Source organism: Mixophyes fleayi, chromosome 3 (genome assembly GCF_038048845.1).
Source record: "Mixophyes fleayi isolate aMixFle1 chromosome 3, aMixFle1.hap1, whole genome shotgun sequence".
Lineage (NCBI taxonomy): Eukaryota > Metazoa > Chordata > Amphibia > Anura > Limnodynastidae > Mixophyes > Mixophyes fleayi.
This window is the reverse complement of record NC_134404.1, coordinates 262,931,412-262,950,699: the sequence shown is the minus strand read 5'-3', so window position 1 is coordinate 262,950,699 and position 19,288 is coordinate 262,931,412. Positions and strand designations below refer to the sequence as shown.

The 19,288-nt window shown below is 43.8% G+C and overlaps 2 protein-coding genes across 4 annotated transcripts in view; both read right to left on the bottom strand.

Moving 5' to 3' along the window:
- Positions 1-16,094, bottom strand: part of LOC142144539 (histone H3-like centromeric protein A) — a 69,537-nt gene extending 53,443 nt beyond the window's left edge. The window contains exon 1 of one of the 3 annotated variants that reach the window (XM_075203540.1): positions 16,050-16,094. The gene's annotated coding sequence lies outside the window, so the exon portion shown is untranslated. Of the gene's footprint in view, positions 1-15,429; positions 15,571-16,049 lie in introns of those variants that run through there. The other 2 variants (XM_075203539.1, XM_075203538.1) reach the window with 2 other exon arrangements.
- LOC142144538 (uncharacterized) lies at positions 7,216-10,317 on the bottom strand. Its single transcript, XM_075203536.1, has 2 exons — positions 7,838-10,317; positions 7,216-7,753 (listed from the first exon to the last, which is right to left on the bottom strand). The coding sequence occupies exon 1, from the start codon at positions 10,315-10,317 to the stop codon at positions 8,677-8,679; it is 1,641 nt and encodes a 546-aa protein (XP_075059637.1). The 3' UTR covers positions 7,216-7,753; positions 7,838-8,676.
- Positions 16,095-19,288: the final 3,194 nt, after the last annotated feature.

Genomic DNA, 19,288 nt, shown 5'->3' with positions numbered 1-19,288 from the left:
GGAAGTTCCTCTTGATGAGCCGTGCACTGTCTCACCTGTACAGCTGCTGTTTCAGTATCCTGTTAGCGGTGCACACACGTACCTGTCATCCTGTCGACATGGCATGAAGAGTCAGGTTGGAGGACAGGAGTTGGGTCACATATTCTGCGTCGGCGGCAACTCCGGCTCCGCAGCAACTGAGTGCACATAAATAGGTGATATAGTTTCACTTTATAGTCTAGCTCCACCCACTTGACACTGACCCCTCCTATTTTGTCTTTGTCTCATCCCCAATAAAATACATAAAGCAGCAACCCCATGAAAAAAAATATATATTTTTTTAAACATAAATAACTGAGGCAGGCTACAAGAAGAATCTTGGTCATTACTATTTTCCTTGTTCTGTTTCTTCAGGCTGCTAGTAATGATTTAGAGTTCTGCAGAGTTCCACAGTGTCGTGTGACTACCTTGGCAACCACAGTCATATGGCTCATGATGTAGTGAGCAGAGAGGCTTTTTAACGCCCATCTGAGCTCTGTCATCCCATGACATGCTGAGTGCCTGAGTCTGTACGTGTGACAGGCAGCCATACTTGTCTGCTCTCCAAAGAGATTTTTTTTTTTTTTCTTCAAAATTTTTTTTATTGAGGTAAAAAGAAAAATATGTCAAGTACAATTAGATGCATTATAAAGTACAAGTATGTATTCACAATTTTTTTTTTTTTTAACATTCCAATGTGCAATCACAATTACATGTCATTCCATTCCAAAAATCCCCCTTTCCACAGGACTTAACTGTCATTAGATATAGATATATTGATTGGGGGGTCTGCAGAGACCATTCTCAACTCATACCATTGAGTATTGTGGAAACTGTTCCAGAGTTGTGTTTGTATAGCGTGAGGTAAAAGGTCTATAAAACTCTCCCATGTGTTAAAAAAGTTTTTTTTGCTCTAGACTCTTTTTGCAAGGAAGTCTCTATCCAATCCATTCGAAATATATGATAGAGTTTTTCTCTAAAAAGAGAGAACACAGGAGGAGAATTCTGGGCCCAGACCTGCAGTATGCTTTTTCTAGCCGCAGCTGAAATTGCTAATAATAAAATTTTGCATCCCCTGCTAACTTTGCAGCTACTTGGAAGTATTCCAAATATCGCCCATTCCGGAGATAGGGGTGCATAGTTTACCAAATATGTATTAAAGAATCTCCAAATCTGAGTCCAGAATCTTTTAATTGGGGGACATTCCCAGAAGCAATGTGTCAGATCCGCTCTTGGAGATCCACATTTCGGACAACAATGAGATTCCGATAGTCCTATCTGAAACCTACGAGATGGAGATAGATACGCTCTATGAAAAATGTTAAGAAACATTTCTGTATAGGTCATGGCCGGTAAAATTTTAATGGAGTTGGCAAGTGCTTTAAGGAGAACTTCTGGAGTCAGATGAGGGAACCGTTCCTGCCATAACGAAAGACCAGTTTTAGAGTGATTATAATCAAATTGATCCCGTATCAAGGAGTAGTGTTGCGATATGGCCTGATGAGTTAAGGGAGGCTTTGAAAGCATAACATCCAAGGGGTTATCCCAATCCGAGGGAGGAATTTTCCACAAAACTGTACTAATGTAATGTTGGCATTGGAATACAGCTAGGTGGTAGGGAGCCAGCTGTGGATAAGTTGAGCTAATTTGGGCATAAGTCATTGGTTTACGTGTGTTTATATTGATTAATTGTCTTATTTTAGTAATTCCCAACTTTGCCCAATCAGTAAATGGGAAGGAGGCTGAGCCATTCTGAAAATTCGGGTTCTTTAACAGGGGGACATGCACTGAAGTATAGGGACTTAAGTGGTTTATATGACAGAGTTTGTGCCAGAGTTTGCGTGTGGTATATAAGAGTGGATTATGTATAGTCTGAGTTGGTAATTCTTGTTCATGTAAGTGGATAAAGGCCAATAAGTTAAGATTAGGTATAAAACTCTGGTCCAGTGTAGTGTTAGTATAGATGTCTGTCTTATGCAACCAGTCTCTAAGGTGCCGTAATTGAGCCGCTTGATTATATCTGGTGATATTTGGCAGATTCAGCCCCCCTCTATCTTTGGACTGCTGTAACTTGATCAGCCCAATACGCGGTTTTTTGGAGTTCCAAATGAAATGTCTAAAGTCTGCGTCCAATCTAATTGCATCTGATCTTGTCAATAGTAGTGGTAAGACTTGTAGAGGATACAACAATTTAGGAAATATGATCATTTTAATTATATTTATCCTACCTCCATAAGAGAGGCATAAGTGTTTCCAGTTATTCATCTCATGTTCCACCGCACTTATCGCTTTAGAGATGTTGAGGTCATATAAAGAGTGGATATTTTTTGGTAGTCGGATGCCCAGGTATGACATGGTCGATCCTGCCCAAGTAATAGGAATATCCCTTGCCCAGGCTGGGGTTATGACATCTTTACCTAGGTACATAGCGGTGGACTTCTCAAAGTTGACAGAGAAGCCTGAGACAGATCCAAACTCAACCACTCTATTCATCAGAGGTTTAAGTGAGGCTTCTGGATTAGATATATATATCATTACGTCGTCCGCAAAAGCTGTAATTTTGATTTCCTGATCCCCAATTTTAATCCTCTCCAATTGTCTCCAGTTTTGCAAGACCCTAAGCATGGGATCCAGTACTAAATTAAATAGAAGTGGGGAGAGTGGACAACCTTGTCTGGTCCCTCTAGACATTTCCAGCGGAGAACCTGTGATTCCATTGACCAATAAGGATGTCTTAGGGGAGGTGTAAAGAAAAGTAATCACAGCCCTAAAATCCGTGTCGAAACGCCTATATGAAAGGATTTCATTCAAAAATGGCCATGCGACAGAGTCAAAAGCCTTTTGGGCATCCAAACTAAGGAGCATGTTAGAGGTGGTTCCCAAATTTGAGGCCACAATTGCTGAGATAGCAGTTCTAATACCCTTAACCGAATGTCGTCCTGCCACAAATCCCAACTGGTGGGGTGTTAACAGCCCAGGAAGAATATTTTGTAAGCGGTCTGCCATGATTTTTGCTAGAAGTTTGTAATCTGTGTTCAAAAGAGTAATAGGACGATAAGACCCCTCCAATGTAGGGTCCTTACCTGGTTTAGGGATAAGAACTGTATGGGCCAAATTAAATGAAGGGTAGGTTGGGCGCTCTCTATGAATTTTTGAGAACAAGTCTGCTAGGACATGGGCCAAGTCTCCCTCTAAGATTTTATAATATTCTGCCGTGAGGCCATCTGGGCCTGGTGTTTTATTGAGTTTCAAGTGCTTAATTGCCAATTCTACATCTCGGGATGTAATGTCCTGCGCCAGAGATTCCCTCTGGTCTGGTGTTAGTGAAGGTAACTTGGCCTCTGTCAAAAGTTTGGACATTAGCTGAGGATTTGGCGCAGAGCCTTTATATAAAGCTGAATAATAAGTTTGAAAGGCTTCCAATATCTCTTCCGATTTAGTAAGAAGCTTAGAAGAATTGGGGACTTTAAGGGCAACTATGTGACTTTTGCGTTTCTGGGGTTTGGTTATGTTTGCAAGCAATTTGCCGGCTTTATTTCCCCATCTGAAAAATTTATTTTTTGAAAACTCAATTTGTTGCTTTGCTTGAGCCGTCAAAAAGCTTTCTAGGATTTGCCTCGCCTCACAATAAGCCGTCCATGTCATATCAGATTGATCGGAAGTATATCTAGTATAAGCCTCGGTCGATAGTTTGTGTAAGTTGTCATAGACCTCTCTCGACTTTCTGCGATGTCTAGACACATATGCAATTATATGGCCCCGCATTACCGCTTTTGAGGCATCCCAAAAAAGAATTTTATCATCCCATTGGTCAATGTTATCATCTAAATACTCCGCCCATCTGTGTCTTAAAAATTGTTGAAAGTGATCTGAGTTATATAGATAAGACGGAAATCTCCAATGTCTAGGTCTCCTTCTCAAGCTTGGATTTTGAATAGTAAGAGAAACCATGGCATGATCTGAGATAACTATATCAGCAATGTCTGCTTTACGAACCCATGGCATTAAAGTGTCAGTGACTAATATATAATCTATTCGTGAAAAGGATCTGTGTACACCAGAATGGAAAGAGTATGATCTGTCTGTTGGGTTTAAAAGGCGCCACGGATCAACCATGCCACACCCGGACACCAAACCAAAGAAACCCTCAGAATCCCTTGGGTTAGTTGTGGAAGGTGCATTTGACCTATCGTGTTTTGGATCAATGACAGAATTGAAGTCACCTGCAATCACGAGATTAGGGGTATCACGTTGTAAAATAAGCTGAATCAGAGAGTGGTAGAAATCACGTTGTGATCCATTAGGGGCATAAATGTTCAGAAGAGTAAATTTCTCATCGTTAATTTGTAAATGAATTAATAAATATCTGCCCTCGGGATCTATGAGAGTATCTAAAACTGTGTATTGAAGATGCCTAGCGATTATTATGGCTACTCCTCTGGTTTTTGTTTTATATGAGGCTGAGATGCAATCTCCAATCCACCCAGCTCGCAAAGCCGAACTATCAGACTTCCTCCAATGTGTCTTCTGCAAAAATGCTATGTCAATATGAGCTCGCTTAAGGTGGGTAAGGACTTTTCTGCGTTTAATGGGAGAGTTTAGACCACCCACATTCCAGGACGACAAGTTAAGGGTCTGTGGAGTGTCAGACCACTGAGAACCTGACCGTGCAGATTGCATCTTTAACCTATCCCCACACAGGGGAGATCAAGTAGACCAAAGGTGTGTAGAAGGAGAATATAAAAAAAACTCCTCCAAAACCATCAAAAAGGAAGTCTGACCCAAGTAATAAGTTCCCCTATCCCATACTTTTAGGGTGGGACATTGTGTGTTTAAAAAAATTGTGAAAGTTAAAAGCAAATTAGATAATGCATTACATTTTTTGTACCTCAAACCTTTTCTAATCATTTTCCTAACCAAATTCTGTGTATGATCTCTGGAGATAATGCCAGAGATCACAGAATCTACAACCATAAACATTTGTAACATTTGTAACATAACTAAGTCTATACTTATATTCATATATTGAGAATTCACGAATCAATAATAAACAGATATTATATAGTCATCATGTATATTAGTAGCCATTTTACATTTTTTTGATTGACTGCAGAGCATCACACCTTTCAAGTTGGTGCCCTAGGGAGTGAGCTAGCACTAGTTGGTGACCCTGAATGTGAAGTCAACACCTGAAAGTGTTTTTTAGCTGTCTCCGGATTTTCAAAGATTAGTGTTCGACCATTCTCCACCACTCTAAGCTTAGCTGGGTAAATGAGGGCAAAGCTTTTATTGTTGCCAGCCAGGAACTTGCAAACCGGCGCAAATTCCTTCCTTTTTTGTGACAACATAGCTGAATAATCCTGAAATATTAGTATTCTATTGCCCTCAATCTCCAATTGCTTTTTTCGCCTAAATGCTATCAAATTTTTTTCCTTGTCAGTAAAGTCTAAGAATCTAGCCAAGACAGGTCGTGGTCTAGCAGAGTTTCTCTCTTTGATTGGGCCTAGACGGTGAGCTCTTTCTATATGTAAGTTGTCTATTTCATCGTGCAAATTTAGGGCAACTATTAGGTCCTGTCTAAGATATGAGAATAAATCACGTCCTTTTACCGACTCTGGGATACCAATAAACCTGAGATTATTCCTTCGGCTACGGTTTTCCAGGTCATCCATTTTTTCCTGCATTTGTGACCATTTACGCAAATCTTGTTCAGCCCCATTTTGTAAGGATAGAACGTTATCCTCCACGTCGCTGGTACGTTGTTCCAGCGTATTTATTCTGGTTGTATTTTCTGCTATTTTAGCGACAGCTGCATCAAAAGTGTCCTGAATAGCTCCAAACTTTTTGTCTATGATGGGAAGGAGGATATCTAGAATGGTTTGGGCCGTATCTGAACTTGTAGTAGTTGCAGGTCTAGTAAGAGGAGTTTGGTCCCCCTCCTCCATCTCCCCCGCAGAGAGGGGCGAGGAAGGAGAGGAAGCACCCCTACCCACTCCAGGTTTGTTTCTGCCCGCCTTAACCTGGTCTGGCTTACTATTTGCACGTTTGGATGTATTTTTACTACAATACTTCTCCATATCCTAGCCAACCAGGTATTAATGCAAGACACCAATCCAAAGGTCTGTTAAGAATTAATATATAAGGATTTCAACAACACGTGACTGTAGTTATATTGTGAACTCTCTTCTCTTACATTGAATTGATCACATACTAAAGAGAAAAAATGTTAGAAAATAGAGATACCAAAGTTATTTTCTAATCTTAATTATCTATCCCAACAGCGTCAAAATGATATCAAAGTTTAAAAGTATCTATTTCGAATTATCAATTTGAACACTTATATTACGAATTCAAAACTACTAAGGAATATAAGGTATTGAACAACATAACATATATGGTTATACGTATCCAACTGCAGGAACGCTTCAGTGTTTGTCTCTGCTTTGTAGGCCCACTTGTGTGGCCGGACTCCGGGGAGAAAAGGATAGGAGGAATTCTTCTGCACTCAGCTTTTCAGTTAAAACGAATCGTGTGTCCACTCCAACTCTCAAATGGAGTGTATTCCGTTTCTTTCAAGATTGAAGCCGTCGATGGAAATGAGTTGCTTGAAGAGATTTGTTAAAACGCGGTCATCCAGGTGTACCACCCTCCGGAGGTCCTTATATTTGGTTTTCAGTCAGTCATCTGAGCAGGATGAGTGTCCAAGGATCTAAGATAGCGACAGTCCACTACTCAAGATAGCAAGAGGCAATAGTGTGAATAAGGTCCGATGCAATGGAGTAGAATTTTTAAGCTGTGGCGCGACCATACAGCCAATTGCGAATCACAAGTCCCAGTAGCACCGCTGGAGGGTCTGGAGCAAGGAAGGAACCTAGAGAATCCAAATGCAATGAGTCCACAGGCAGCACCAGATATCAGCCGTTCAATTAGGTCGCGAGTCAGAATAGATAGGCGAGATAGGTTTCAAGGGTCTATGTAGATGTCAGACAGGCTCAGATCTTAATAAGGGCTCCTGACGTTGGGATGCAATGGGTTAACTTTATCCCAGTTTTAATACAGTATTTTATAGTATCTTGTTTGCCCAAAGCGATATCCAGGTTACCCCTGTCAGAGATAGCCTCTATTGGGTCCTTTCTCTCGAGCCCTGGCACCTGTCTTAAGTGGGTATCGATCGATAGAGAGACAGACAAAGTTCAGTTGTAAGGCTGAAACTCCATCTGGTTCTGACCAGCCCCCAGTCAGAGTAGTTTTATTTATACACAGAAGATGACATAAAAAAATATATGGTTACACAACAAAACAGCAGTTTGACATTTAGGATCAGCAGATGTTCTTGTTTCAGTCGCGCAGACCTGAGGCGGAAATGGCTGCGGTTTCAATGGTGTGGGGTTTTCACAGGAAACTGCTAGATGTGCAGACTTCTTAAGAACATGTGAAACAAAGCAGAAGAACAAAAAGGTTTAGGTATCGGTTACGTGGTAACAATCTGCAGAGCCCTGCAGATTGTTGCTCAGACATTAATTATACAAAATGTATCATTTTTCAGAAACTGATTAAATGGATATCTCTCACATAAACCCCTCTTTTTATCATTTTTATAATTATCCTGCCTATCCTTTTGGTGTGCACAAAGTATTCCTGCACCTGACCTACTTCATTCAATTCAATGGAACCCCTAGCAGGCCCTTAGAGGATGGTAAATGTACATTCAGCCAGGTCTATAGTTTATGTACACCTGGGTTCTTGAAAATAATAAGACATAAGGGAGAACCTTTTTAAGTATGTAACTTATTCAGAGTCTAGTGAGAGCGAGTTGGACCTGGGTTTCTGGATCGGACTTTAGATGTTTCTTAAGTGACCTTTTTATCTTGATGTCTTTTTTGCATCTTTTCAAACAGCATTGGAAAAAACATAAGCTTAGTTTAAAAGCAACATATAGTATCAATATTGAAATGCATATCTTGGCTATCCATATTGAAACATACATTTATAGTTATTGCAAAACACAGAATGAACACACCCTTCATGATTGATCCTGAGCCACCGTGGCCTTTTTACAGTGGCTGGCGTGGATCCAAGGATCTTTCCCCTCTAGTTTCACTGAAGTGGGTGTGGTCAGCAGGACTTGGTATGGTCCTTCAAATCGTGGTTCCAGAGCCCTCCTGACGTGTCTCTTCACAACAACGTAGTCTCCCGGTACTAAGACATGTGTTCCAACACAATCCTCTGGATCTGGGATAGAAGAGAAAACTCGAGAATGTGTATTAGTGAGGGACTTCTGCAATTCTTTCACATAATTAGTCAGTTCACCTTGGTGTTTTACCATAGATTGAGGAAAATAACACCCTGTTTTTGGCGGCCCCCCAAATAATATCTCATAGGGGCTTAGCCTGTGTTTTTTGTTTGGTGTCGTCCTGACTGAGTATAGGGCAAGGGGGAGGCACTGTAACCAGGGCATTCCTGTGCTTTTCATGGCTTTTTGTATCTTAAGTTTCAGAGTGCCATTTAACCTTTCCACCTTGCCACTACTCTGTGGATGGTAGGGGGTATGGAATGCCTGACTGATCCCCAAATCTGACATGATAGTTGTCATTACTTCACCCGTAAAGGTGGTGCCCCTGTCTGATTCTATCACTTCTGGGACACCATATCTGCATACTACTTCTGACAGTAGTTTCTTTGTATACGTTGGAATGGGTAGAGAGGTTTTGGGGTTACTCTGAGGGGTACGGTCACTGTGTGACCAGGATTGTTTGTGTTACAGATGGCACAGGCCTTTACCAGATTACTGGCAGCAGTGCTGAAGCCTGGTGCAATCCAGTGTTTAAACACAGAGTTAATTATCCCATCTTTTGAGACATGTGTGGGACCATGTTCTAGTGTGGCCAGTGTGGGGAAAAGGGCTCTGGGAAGACAGTGTTTGTCTGCTGATCCCCATAATCCCTTTTCAGGTTCTGCTCCTCTCTTTTTCCACTCCTCTTTTTCTGACTCTGTAGCCTGTTTTTGTAAAATTTTAAGCATCTCTAGGTCTACAGGGAATGTGGGAGTGGCAGTGGTCAGTAGATAATGTTTGACCAATGGTAAATCTGCTGCTGCCTTAGCAGCTTGGTCTGTCAGTCTGTTTCCTTTTACCTCTAAGGTTTGTTCCCTTGTGTGCGCTTTTATTTTTATGACTGCCACTTCTTCAGGCAGTTCTAAAGCTGTGAACAATCTCAAAATGATGTCTGCATTTTTTATTGGTTTCCCATTGGAGGCCATAAAATGTCTGTTTTTCCAGATGCTTTGATAATCATGTGCTACCCCAAAAGCATACCTGGAATCTGTGTAATCATTAGCTGTTTTCCCTTCTGCATATTGGCATGCACTGATTAGTGCTTCTAGTTCAGCCTGCTGTGCTAAAAAGCTGGGTGGAAGGGGTTGCTGAATCAATATTTCAGTTTCAGTTGTGACTGCATACCCCGTTTTAGGGGAACCCTCCTCGTAGTACCTGGACCCGTCTACGAATAGTAGTAGGTCAGGATTTGCTAGTGGTGTTTCTTTTACATTGCCTGGAGGTGTGGTTTCCAAGTCCATTAGGGCTAAGCAGTCATGATCATTAAAACTGTGAAAATTTTTGAGTTGCATTTCCTGCCCTGTCACAGATTGTGCACTCTCTGCGCTGTCACTGTGTGTGCTGTTTGCGCTTACATCAGTGCTTAGGCAGATGCCACTGTCATTAGTGCCCGGGCGGATGTCACCGTCTTTCTTACTGCTACTCCCCTCTTTTATATCCATGCAACTTGGGAGCAATGTTGCTGGATTTAAAACTGTACATCTTTTTAGTGTGACATTCGAGGGTGTGAGAAGTGCCACTTCATATTTGGTTAGTCTGGCTGCAGAAATGTGTTTTGTTCTGGCTTGATTAAGTATTTCCATTACTGAGTGTGGAACCTGAATGGTGAGTGGGTGGTCCAACACTATGTCTGCAACTTTTTGTAGCAGTAACGCAGCCGCAGCTACTGCTTTTATACACGTGGGAGCTGCTGTTATAACAGGGTCTAGCTTTTGAGAGTAGTATGCTAGTGGTCTCTGTTTACCCCCATGTTCTTGTGTCAGTACCCCGTGTGCATGACCATTTTGTTCGTGGCAAAACATATTGAACGGTAGTTCATAGTTAGAGAGGCCAAGAGCCGGGGCACTTGCAATCAATTCCTTTATTATTTCAAAGGCTATTAGTTGTTCACTTGTTAGAGTGATTGGGCCTGTGGCGTTTCCCTTAGTTACAGTGTAAAGAGGGTCTAGGAGTTCTGAAGCATTCATTAACCACTCCCGGCAGTAGCCAGCAAGTCCTAAAAAGGCACGTAACTGTCTCACTGTGGTGGGAGGCGGGAACTTTTGTATGGCAGTTACTCTAGAACTCAACAGGTGTTTAGCGCCTGCTGATATGCAGTGACCCAAAAATTGTACTTGAGGTAAAGCACACTGTAATTTTTCTTTTGAGACTTTACATTTCTCTTGTGCTAGAAATTTTAGCAAACTTTTTGTTTCCTTTAAGCAAATTGTTTCAGTGTCTGCACAGAGCAGCAAATCATCTACATACTGTATTAAACGTGTATTTTCATGTTCTGGTGCCCATGCAGTTAGGACTGTATGCAGGGCTTCAGAGAAGGCCGATGGGGAAATGGCCGCTCCCTGGGGCAATCTAGTCCAACAATATTGTGCATCATCTACTGTAAACGCAGTGCATTTCTGACTATCTGGGTGTAGTGGTACAGAGAAAAATGCATTTGCTAAATCAATTACAGAAAACCTGGTAAATGATGCTGGAATGTCATTGAGTAATTCATGGGGATTTGGGACAATCTCTTTTCATGTGTCCTGTCTGTTTGCAAAAGAAACATGCTCCGAGGGTTGTGCCACTAGGGTCTCTTGCCCCTCTTTTATCACTGGTAGTTTGGATAATATAAATAGGGTTTTTTTTCTTTTTCTGCTCTTCCCTATCTTCCATTACCCGTAATATATCAAGTAGGACTTCCATGTCCATACTACCTGCCTCTGGTCTGTTTCTGAATAGAGATTCTCTCATTTCTTGTTTAAGACCCATGAGAAAGGTATTTTTTAGTAATTGTACTTCACGGAGTTCAGCAGTGCCGAATCCTCCGTCCGTGTGATTGATTAAGCACCGATCATACCACTTACGGCAGTCTTTCCCGTTATCTTGCTTTAAGGGAGTGCCTACCGGGACTTTACGTTGTTCTGCAGCTGCCCATACATTCATTTTGGCTAAAAAGGTAGTTGCAGATTCAGATATTATCTACGGGACATTCTACATTATCTGAGTTTTTAAGGACTGCAGTTCCACTCGGGCCGATTATAATATTGGCTAATTCTTCCAAGTCTGACCATGTACAAGTGTAAATTCTATTCATTCTTCTAAAGTAGGCAAGACACTGGGTGGGATGTTTTCTGGGATCGGGACTCTTATCACAGATATCCCTTGACTCACTCGGGGTCCATGGTCTATGTTGGACAGTTCTGCATATTACTGCAGGGGGGTCTGTATTATCTAATGTGGTGGAAGTTCCCAAGGGGAACATATCCGTGGTTAACTGTGGGGGATCACACTTCTCATCAGTGGATTCCTGGGGACGGCCACAGAATGGACAGACTTCTGAATATGGGGGGACACATCTAAAACATTTTTTACAAGTGGTTCCGTAAGGGAGATCACTTTTGACTTTATTGTTGAAAGGTTTAGTATTAGGATTATATGGCGGTGGTCCGGTGACCAGAGGAAACGCCCATTGTCCATAGAAATCGGGCTGTTTCGTGGGTCTTTGTCTTAAATTCAAGTCTGATTGGTTATTAGAGAGGGGTCTTAAATCAGGGTACATGATGGGTCCTGATGGGGAGGGTGGATATGGGGGTAGAAATGGATTATTATTATTATTTGGAACACCAGGGACCCCCACCACTGGTGTTTCTTCTTCTGTATCACTTAAATTTGTCAGTTGTAACATATTACTGGGGATATCATCATCTTCTAACTGTTCTGCCAATTTGCACCACATCTGACACCTTTTAAAATATCCTTTTTCCTTTAAAACTTTCTCATTGTCTTTCACAAACTGTTTCCAGAATGCAACTTTTAATGTGCCCTCTTCAGACAGTCCTACTACTTTAAATAATTTCCTCATTCCCTTAGTGAGGTCTTTACCTCCACGTTTAGACACGTACTGTATTGGACTCAGACCGTCATATATTTCGGGTCTTTGTTGTCCCTTTATGGACCCTTTATTTCCCATTAGGAATTACCTTATGGTCCCTTTATGGACCCTTTATTTGAATGAGGATTTTTATAACAAATTTGCAGGACTTCTGCCTTTTTTTAATATTTCTCATAACTTTCAATAAAATCCAACAGAAAAAGACAATTATAAACTATACTGTAACAATTTCTAAAGTGATTTCACTCACTTCTCCTATTTCAGATGTGGTCACATTAGACATTTATCATATAGATGTAATACAGTAATTTTGTTAAACAAAAAATTCAACCTTTTAATCTACCTTGATACCCTTAATAGTATCTGTTGCCAGAGCTCAGAGATCCCCGTCAATCAGACTGAGGTACCCTCGAACTAAGACACTACCTCCTTATACAGAGACAGCACTGTAAAAGAGTAAAAATAAAGCTTTTTACTCACCAGCTGGATTTTGTTGATGTCTGTCTGTGTACAAAGAAGAGGTCCCAAAGGCGTCGAAAGGTCTGATGTATTGGGGATCCCGGCAAACGAGCCCCCACTGAAACTGTCAGAGATAGCCTCTATTGGGTCCTTTCTCTCGAGCCCTGGCACCTGTCTTAAGTGGGTATCGATCGATAGAGAGACAGACAAAGTTCAGTTGTAAGGCTGAAACTCCATCTGGTTCTGACCAGCCCCCAGTCAGAGTAGTTTTATTTATACACAGAAGATGACATAAAAAAATATATGGTTACACAACAAAACAGCAGTTTGACATTTAGGATCAGCAGATGTTCTTGTTTCAGTCGCGCAGACCTGAGGCGGAAATGGCTGCGGTTTCAATGGTGTGGGGTTTTCACAGGAAACTGCTAGATGTGCAGACTTCTTAAGAACATGTGAAACAAAGCAGAAGAACAAAAAGGTTTAGGTATCGGTTACGTGGTAACAATCTGCAGAGCCCTGCAGATTGTTGCTCAGACATTAATTATACAAAATGTATCATTTTTCAGAAACTGATTAAATGGATATCTCTCACACCCCCTTTAATTTTTTAAACACATGTAGTTCCAGCAGCTGTGTTTTTTTTTGTTTTTTTTTCCTTTGGGATTGTGCATAGATTCAATAGGCACAAATTGTATTGTGGTGTATTGCACACTAGATGGCAGCAATGATTATTTAGGTGCTGTTGGCGTGCTGCCAAGGTAACGTAGAGACAGAAACAGCAGACTTTTTTAAGATAAACTAACTTCCATTAGTTACTTGTTAGTGTGAGTTAGAATCTCTCATCGCAGCCTCAAACATGCAGGCATCGCTGTAATGACTGACACTTCTCTCTGCCCTATTGGAAACTTTTAATGTGCTGATATCTGTTGTGGTGCTCTGCAGTCAGATTGTCTTTCATTCTGTGACCTAAGTCACTCCCCCGTTCTGCATCTGAATGTGAATGGAAGCAGTCTCAACGAGGCTTTAACAGCCACTATATACTATGTGCTTCACTAGCCTTCAGGAATGTCTTCAGCGGCAGTATGGTTGAATGAATAAACTAACTGCCTCTCTGAGCAATAGAGATTGCTGCCGGGGAGCTTGTTATTATCGGAGGGATGTTTTCTCCTACCTCCGCTGTGTAGTGAAGTGTGACTCCACCCCTCTCCACTTCACAACATGTTCCAGCAGGCACCACGAGAGTCCACTCGCCGGAAGAGAAGGGCGCGATGGCGTCCAAGGACTTCCGGTCCCGCAGCACCAAGTTTCCCCAATCCTCAGGGACAACAAGAACACCCAGGAAAAAGGTCCCAATCGTCTGGGCAATGTAAGTAAGTAGCGAGACACCCGCCTCACGGTCGTCCGATTGGAGCTGTCAGATTTTTAAAATAGCAGCGCTTCTCAAACTGCCAGGGCTGTGGGGAGGGCTCCAGGCCGTTGGATATGCCAGCAGTAACTCTCAGGGGGAAAGTAGAGCGCTTCAGGATAATTTTATTTGGGTGTGGGTCGCCAGTAATTGGTATTTTTATGCTTTTGGCACGGAGCTCCAGGCAAATGCGACCGTCTTAGATGGCTACCTGGCCCCGCCCCCCCTCCAAAGATATTTTGAAAAGGAGATTGATTTGGAGGAGGGCAGCTAAGAAAAATGACTATCAAATGCTTAAAAGGTACTTCCCTTGCTATTTTAAAAAATCTGTACAGTGTACACCAAGGCTGTCCAATCGGCAGCCCAGGGCAATTTGAGGAGTTTTAGGGGCCATCACTATCAGTGACAATCTCCATAGGCTCCACTTTGTGACATTTACTTATTCAGTTTTATATAATTTGTGCCACAAGCTCATGATTCTAACATAAACGTATATACAGCCCTCTTCATGTATAGACTAGGACAGCACTGGTGTACACCAACTGTTATATTCTCATAAGTGGAGATTGTGAATTATGGTCAGAAAATCTGAAAAACAAAAAAAATTGTATAAATAATGATAATATTTTCTCGTTACTACCTAAACGCCAATAGAAAAATAAAACCGGGCATGAAAAATAAAATAAATTCAACGTTAAGAGTAATGTGGAAATGCATAGTGTGGAGGCAGCCATTTTAGGTGTTGAGCCAAGATTCATAAGCCAATCAGTACACTAGGAACCAGTGATGTCACTGAGGAACTTCAGTGATGTCACTGACCATGTCATTAGTAGCTCTCCGGTCCACTCCAAGGATGACTCCGTCCTGTATATTCAACCACAGATTAATCAGTGAAGCAAAGTAAGGACCAGCCCCTGCTCCATTCCTTTGTCATACCTTGTATATAATCCCGGCTATGGTGGTCCCTGTCTTGCGTGCCTTCGGGGGTTTTAGACCAAGAGTTGAAGTCTCCGCTTCTAGAGTCTTGTTTCTGTGAAAGACAGTAGACGTGTAGGCTTTGCAGTAACAGATATGCTCAAAGATCCTGTGTATGGTTTAAATAAACACAGAACTATAACTTATGTAATGAAATGTTATCCGTTAGATCTTTACTTTCATGTAGTTATTTTACCTCCATACATTTGTCCCATTCCCATGTATATTTTTCTTTATTCAATCTACCTGCTTCACATATAGTTCATTTCCCAATCTCTCCTCCTTTGTCATATGTTGTATCACTCAAATGCTTATTTACGTAACTGCAAAAAAGAGTGTGAGAGGGGGAGGGTTAATATGTTGTACCGTTTAGCTGTCCTGACTAGGGGTATTCCCTGTTGGGTGCAGACAAGGATGAGTATCATACCTCCCAACATTTAGAATCCCGAAAGCTGGACAAAACAAGCCCACTCAGTTCTGATAAAACTCCGCTCACAAATGGGTGCCTTTGGGTGAAACTCCACCCGCTTTTCTGTTAAGCCCCACCCCTTTTGCGGTCAGCGAATAAAGATGTCCATCCAACATTGGGACCTTTGGGGGGTATGGAATATGCAATTATCGTTTATCTTTCTGTTGCCACACCCAGGAGACAGACGTCATTTTCCACACCTGACCTCTGTGTTCTTAAGAAAAAGGCCCTTAGGTGTTTATGACTTTTATCGTAGATATCCAGTATAAGAGAACAAAGACGTGTTTTAGAAGTATATCTTAAACCCTATAAAGCTTGAATTACACATACTGAAAAAGGAAAAGTCAGTCAGGGTGTAATTTTTGTAGCCGTTGCCACCAGTTTTACTTTCTGATCATTATTAGCAATGTAAACTGAACATACTGTAGGTGCAGCCATTTGTCCCAGCAGAAATCTTAGTCAAATCAACTGGTTACATGCAAAGTGTTCCTCACGTTTGCCTACTTTCAGGACCTACCCGCTGTACAGTGTTGGAACAGGCTATGATGGTGCAAATTGCCCTATCGTGACCTGCCCAGCGGGGTCTCATAGTGTAAGCCGAGTCAACTAGGTCCCACCCCTCCCTCTTTAGAAGAAGATTGGTTTGGATCAGGGAGCCTGGATGAACTCCTCGAAATCTGGGAGTTTCCCGGACGTTCCAGGAGAGTAAGCCAGTACGGTACCTGTTTATAAAATATGTTGCAAGCCAGGGGCGTATCTATGCTGGGGCTCCAAGGGTAGTGCCTATCATCTGCCCCGGGGCCCCAACAATGTACGGTACAGCACGGATACAAGCAGGACTACTAAACTGTGCAAACATTTTAAAACAACTTGGTGCATCGAGGTCGAACTTATTCCACTACACTCCCACTTTACTAAATTGGATTATAACATGCATTTTTTCCTTTTAAATACTACTTGTTAATAAATACTTATTTTGAAATCACCTGGAATAAGCTGGTAAGAAACGCTTCAACATGCACATTATCGTGCCACTGATTAATATTGGTACAGTCCCTGGAAAATAGGGGCAGGTGGCAACTATAGCAAGAACCCAAATGCGAAGGCTCTACAACCAGAGTATTTTTGGATAATTGCACAGTACCACTTCTGCCGTCAATGTGTGTCCTTACTCTGTATTGGCAACTGCACGCAGTGCTCAGTGCCACTTCTCTTATTCAGTATGCTGAGTTTAGTTTTTATTCATGGATGCCACAATAGGGGGGAGCGATCCTTAGTTTCTGGACTCTTGTGTGTAAAACAAGATTGCAGCCATGCAGACCTAGAAACATTGTAGCAGGATACGCTGCTTTAATTCGGGGTAATTCAAAATAAGTTTTACAGTATTGTTTAACTTTGTAATTTGCATTGTGAGTATCAAAGGTTAACATCCATGTATACTGAGGTTATTTACATAGAAAATGGCTCCTCCATGAAAGTGAAACCTTCGTTACAGCAATAAAGACTTGTTAGACCACATGGTGCATTTATGACATTACCCAATAAAATATAATGTGAATAATGTACCCTTTACTATAAAATATAAGGATATTAGAAACCAACGAGCAGCGTTATGTGGTATTTAGCCAGGTGAAGAAACTCTGAGATGATTTCTGGTGAGGACTTTATTGACAGTAAGGTGCTACACTCTGTTTGGTTTAGTGTGATCCCAGGGCAGCAGACAGGGTGCCCCAGGGGAGCGGGAGATTTGGCCAGAGTGAGGGTGTCATGGGAGAGGAGGCCAGAACCAGGGTGTCAGGGAAGAGGATACAAAGGGGTGTGTTCCCAGGGCAGCAGACAGGGTGCCCCAGGGGAGCGGGAGAGGAGGCCAGAGCGAGGGTGTCAGGGAAGAGGATACAAAGGGGTGTGATCCCAGGGCAGCAGACAGGGTGCCCCAGGAGAGCAGGCCAGAGCGAGGGTGTCAGGGAAGAGGATACAAAGGGGTGTGATCCCAGGGGAGCAGAGAGCGTGCCCCAGGGGAGCGGGAGATTGGGAGAGGAGGCCAGAACGAGGGTGTCAGGGAAGAGGATACAAAGGGGTGTGATCCCAGGGCAGCAGACAGGGTGCCCCAGGGGAGCGGGAGAGGAGGCCAGAGCGAGGGTGTCAGGGAAGAGGATACAAAGGGGTGTGATCCCAGGGCAGCAGACAGGGTGCCCCAGGAGAGCAGGAGAGGAGGCCAGAGCGAGGGTGTCAGGGAAGAGGATACAAAGGGGTGTGATCCCTGGGTAGCAGAGAGCGTGCCCCAGGGGAGCGGGAGATTTGGCCAGAGCGAAGGTGTCATGGGAGAGGAGGCAAGAACGAGGGTGTCAGGGGAGAGGATACAAAGGGGTGTGATCCCAGGGCAGCAGACAGGGTGCCCCAGGAGAGCAGGCCAGAGCGAGGGTGTCAGGGAAGAGGATACAAAGGGGTGTTATCCCAGGGGAGCAGAGAGCGTGCCCCAGGGGAGCGGGAGATTGGGAGAGGAGGCCAGAACGAGGGTGTCAGGGAAGAGGATACAAAGGGGTGTGATCCCAGGGCAGCAGACAGGGTGCCCCAGGGGAGCGGGAGAGGAGGCCAGAGCGAGGGTGTCAGGGAAGAGGATACAAAGGGGTGTGATCCCAGGGCAGCAGACAGGGTGCTCCAGGAGAGCAGGAGAGGAGGCCAGAGCGAGGGTGTCAGGGAAGAGGATACAAAGGGGTGTGATCCCTGGGTAGCAGAGAGCGTGCCCCAGGGGAGCGGGAGATTTGGCCAGAGCGAAGGTGTCATGGGAGAGGAGGCAAGAACGAGGGTGTCAGGGGAGAGGATACAAAGGGGTGTGATCCCAGGGCAGCAGACAGGGTGCCCCAGGGGAGCGGGAGATTGGGAGAGGAGGCCAGAACGAGGGTGTCAGGGGAGAGGATACAAAAGGGGTGTGAACCCAGGGCAGCAGACAGGGTGCCCCAGGAGAGCAGGCCAGAGCGAGGGTGTCAGGGAAGAGGATACAAAGGGGTGTGATCCCAGGGGAACAGAGAGGGTGCCCCAGGGGAGCGGGAGATGGGGCCAGCGCGAGGGTGTCAGGGAAGAGGATGTAAAGGGGTGTGATCCCAGGGCAGCAGACAGGGTGCCCCAGGGGAGCGGGAGAGGAGGCCAGAGCGAGGGTGTCAGGGGAGAGGATACAAAGGGGTGTGATCCCAGGGCAGCAGTCAGGGTGCCCCAGGAGATCAGGCCAGAGCGAGGGTGCCAGGGGTGAGGATACAAAGGGGTGTGCTCCCAGGGCAGCAGACAGGGTGACCCAGGGGAGCGGGAGAGGAGGCCAGAGCGAGGGTGTCAGGGGAGAGGATACAAAGGGGTGTGATCTCAGGGCAGCAGACAGGGTGCCCCAGGTGAGCGGGAGATGGGGCCAGAGCGAGGGTGTCAGGGGAGAGGATACAAAGACATGTGTGATCCCAGGGCAGCAGACAGGGTGCTCCAGGGGAGCGGGAGATGGGGCTAGAGTGAGAGTGTCAGGGGATAGGATACAAAGTGATGTGATCCCAGGGCAGCAGACAGGGTGCCCCAGGGGAGCGGAAGAGGAGGCCAAAGCGAGGGTGTCAGAGGAGAGGGTGTTGGAGGACCTGGGATAGCGGGTCAGAGAGATGGTGTCAGAATAGAGGGTGTTATGGTACCAGGAGAGGGTGTCATGTACAGCGTAGAGGGTGTCGGGATAAGAGAGGAGGTATTAGGGGACTGAGTGCCAGGAGTGAGATAAGCGGGCGTCAA

What these genes read in the sequence shown, in the direction of transcription:
- LOC142144538 (XM_075203536.1), bottom strand. Translation starts at nt 10,317, where the DNA reads ATGAATGCTTCAGAACTCCTAGACCCTCTTTACACTGTAACTAAGGGA.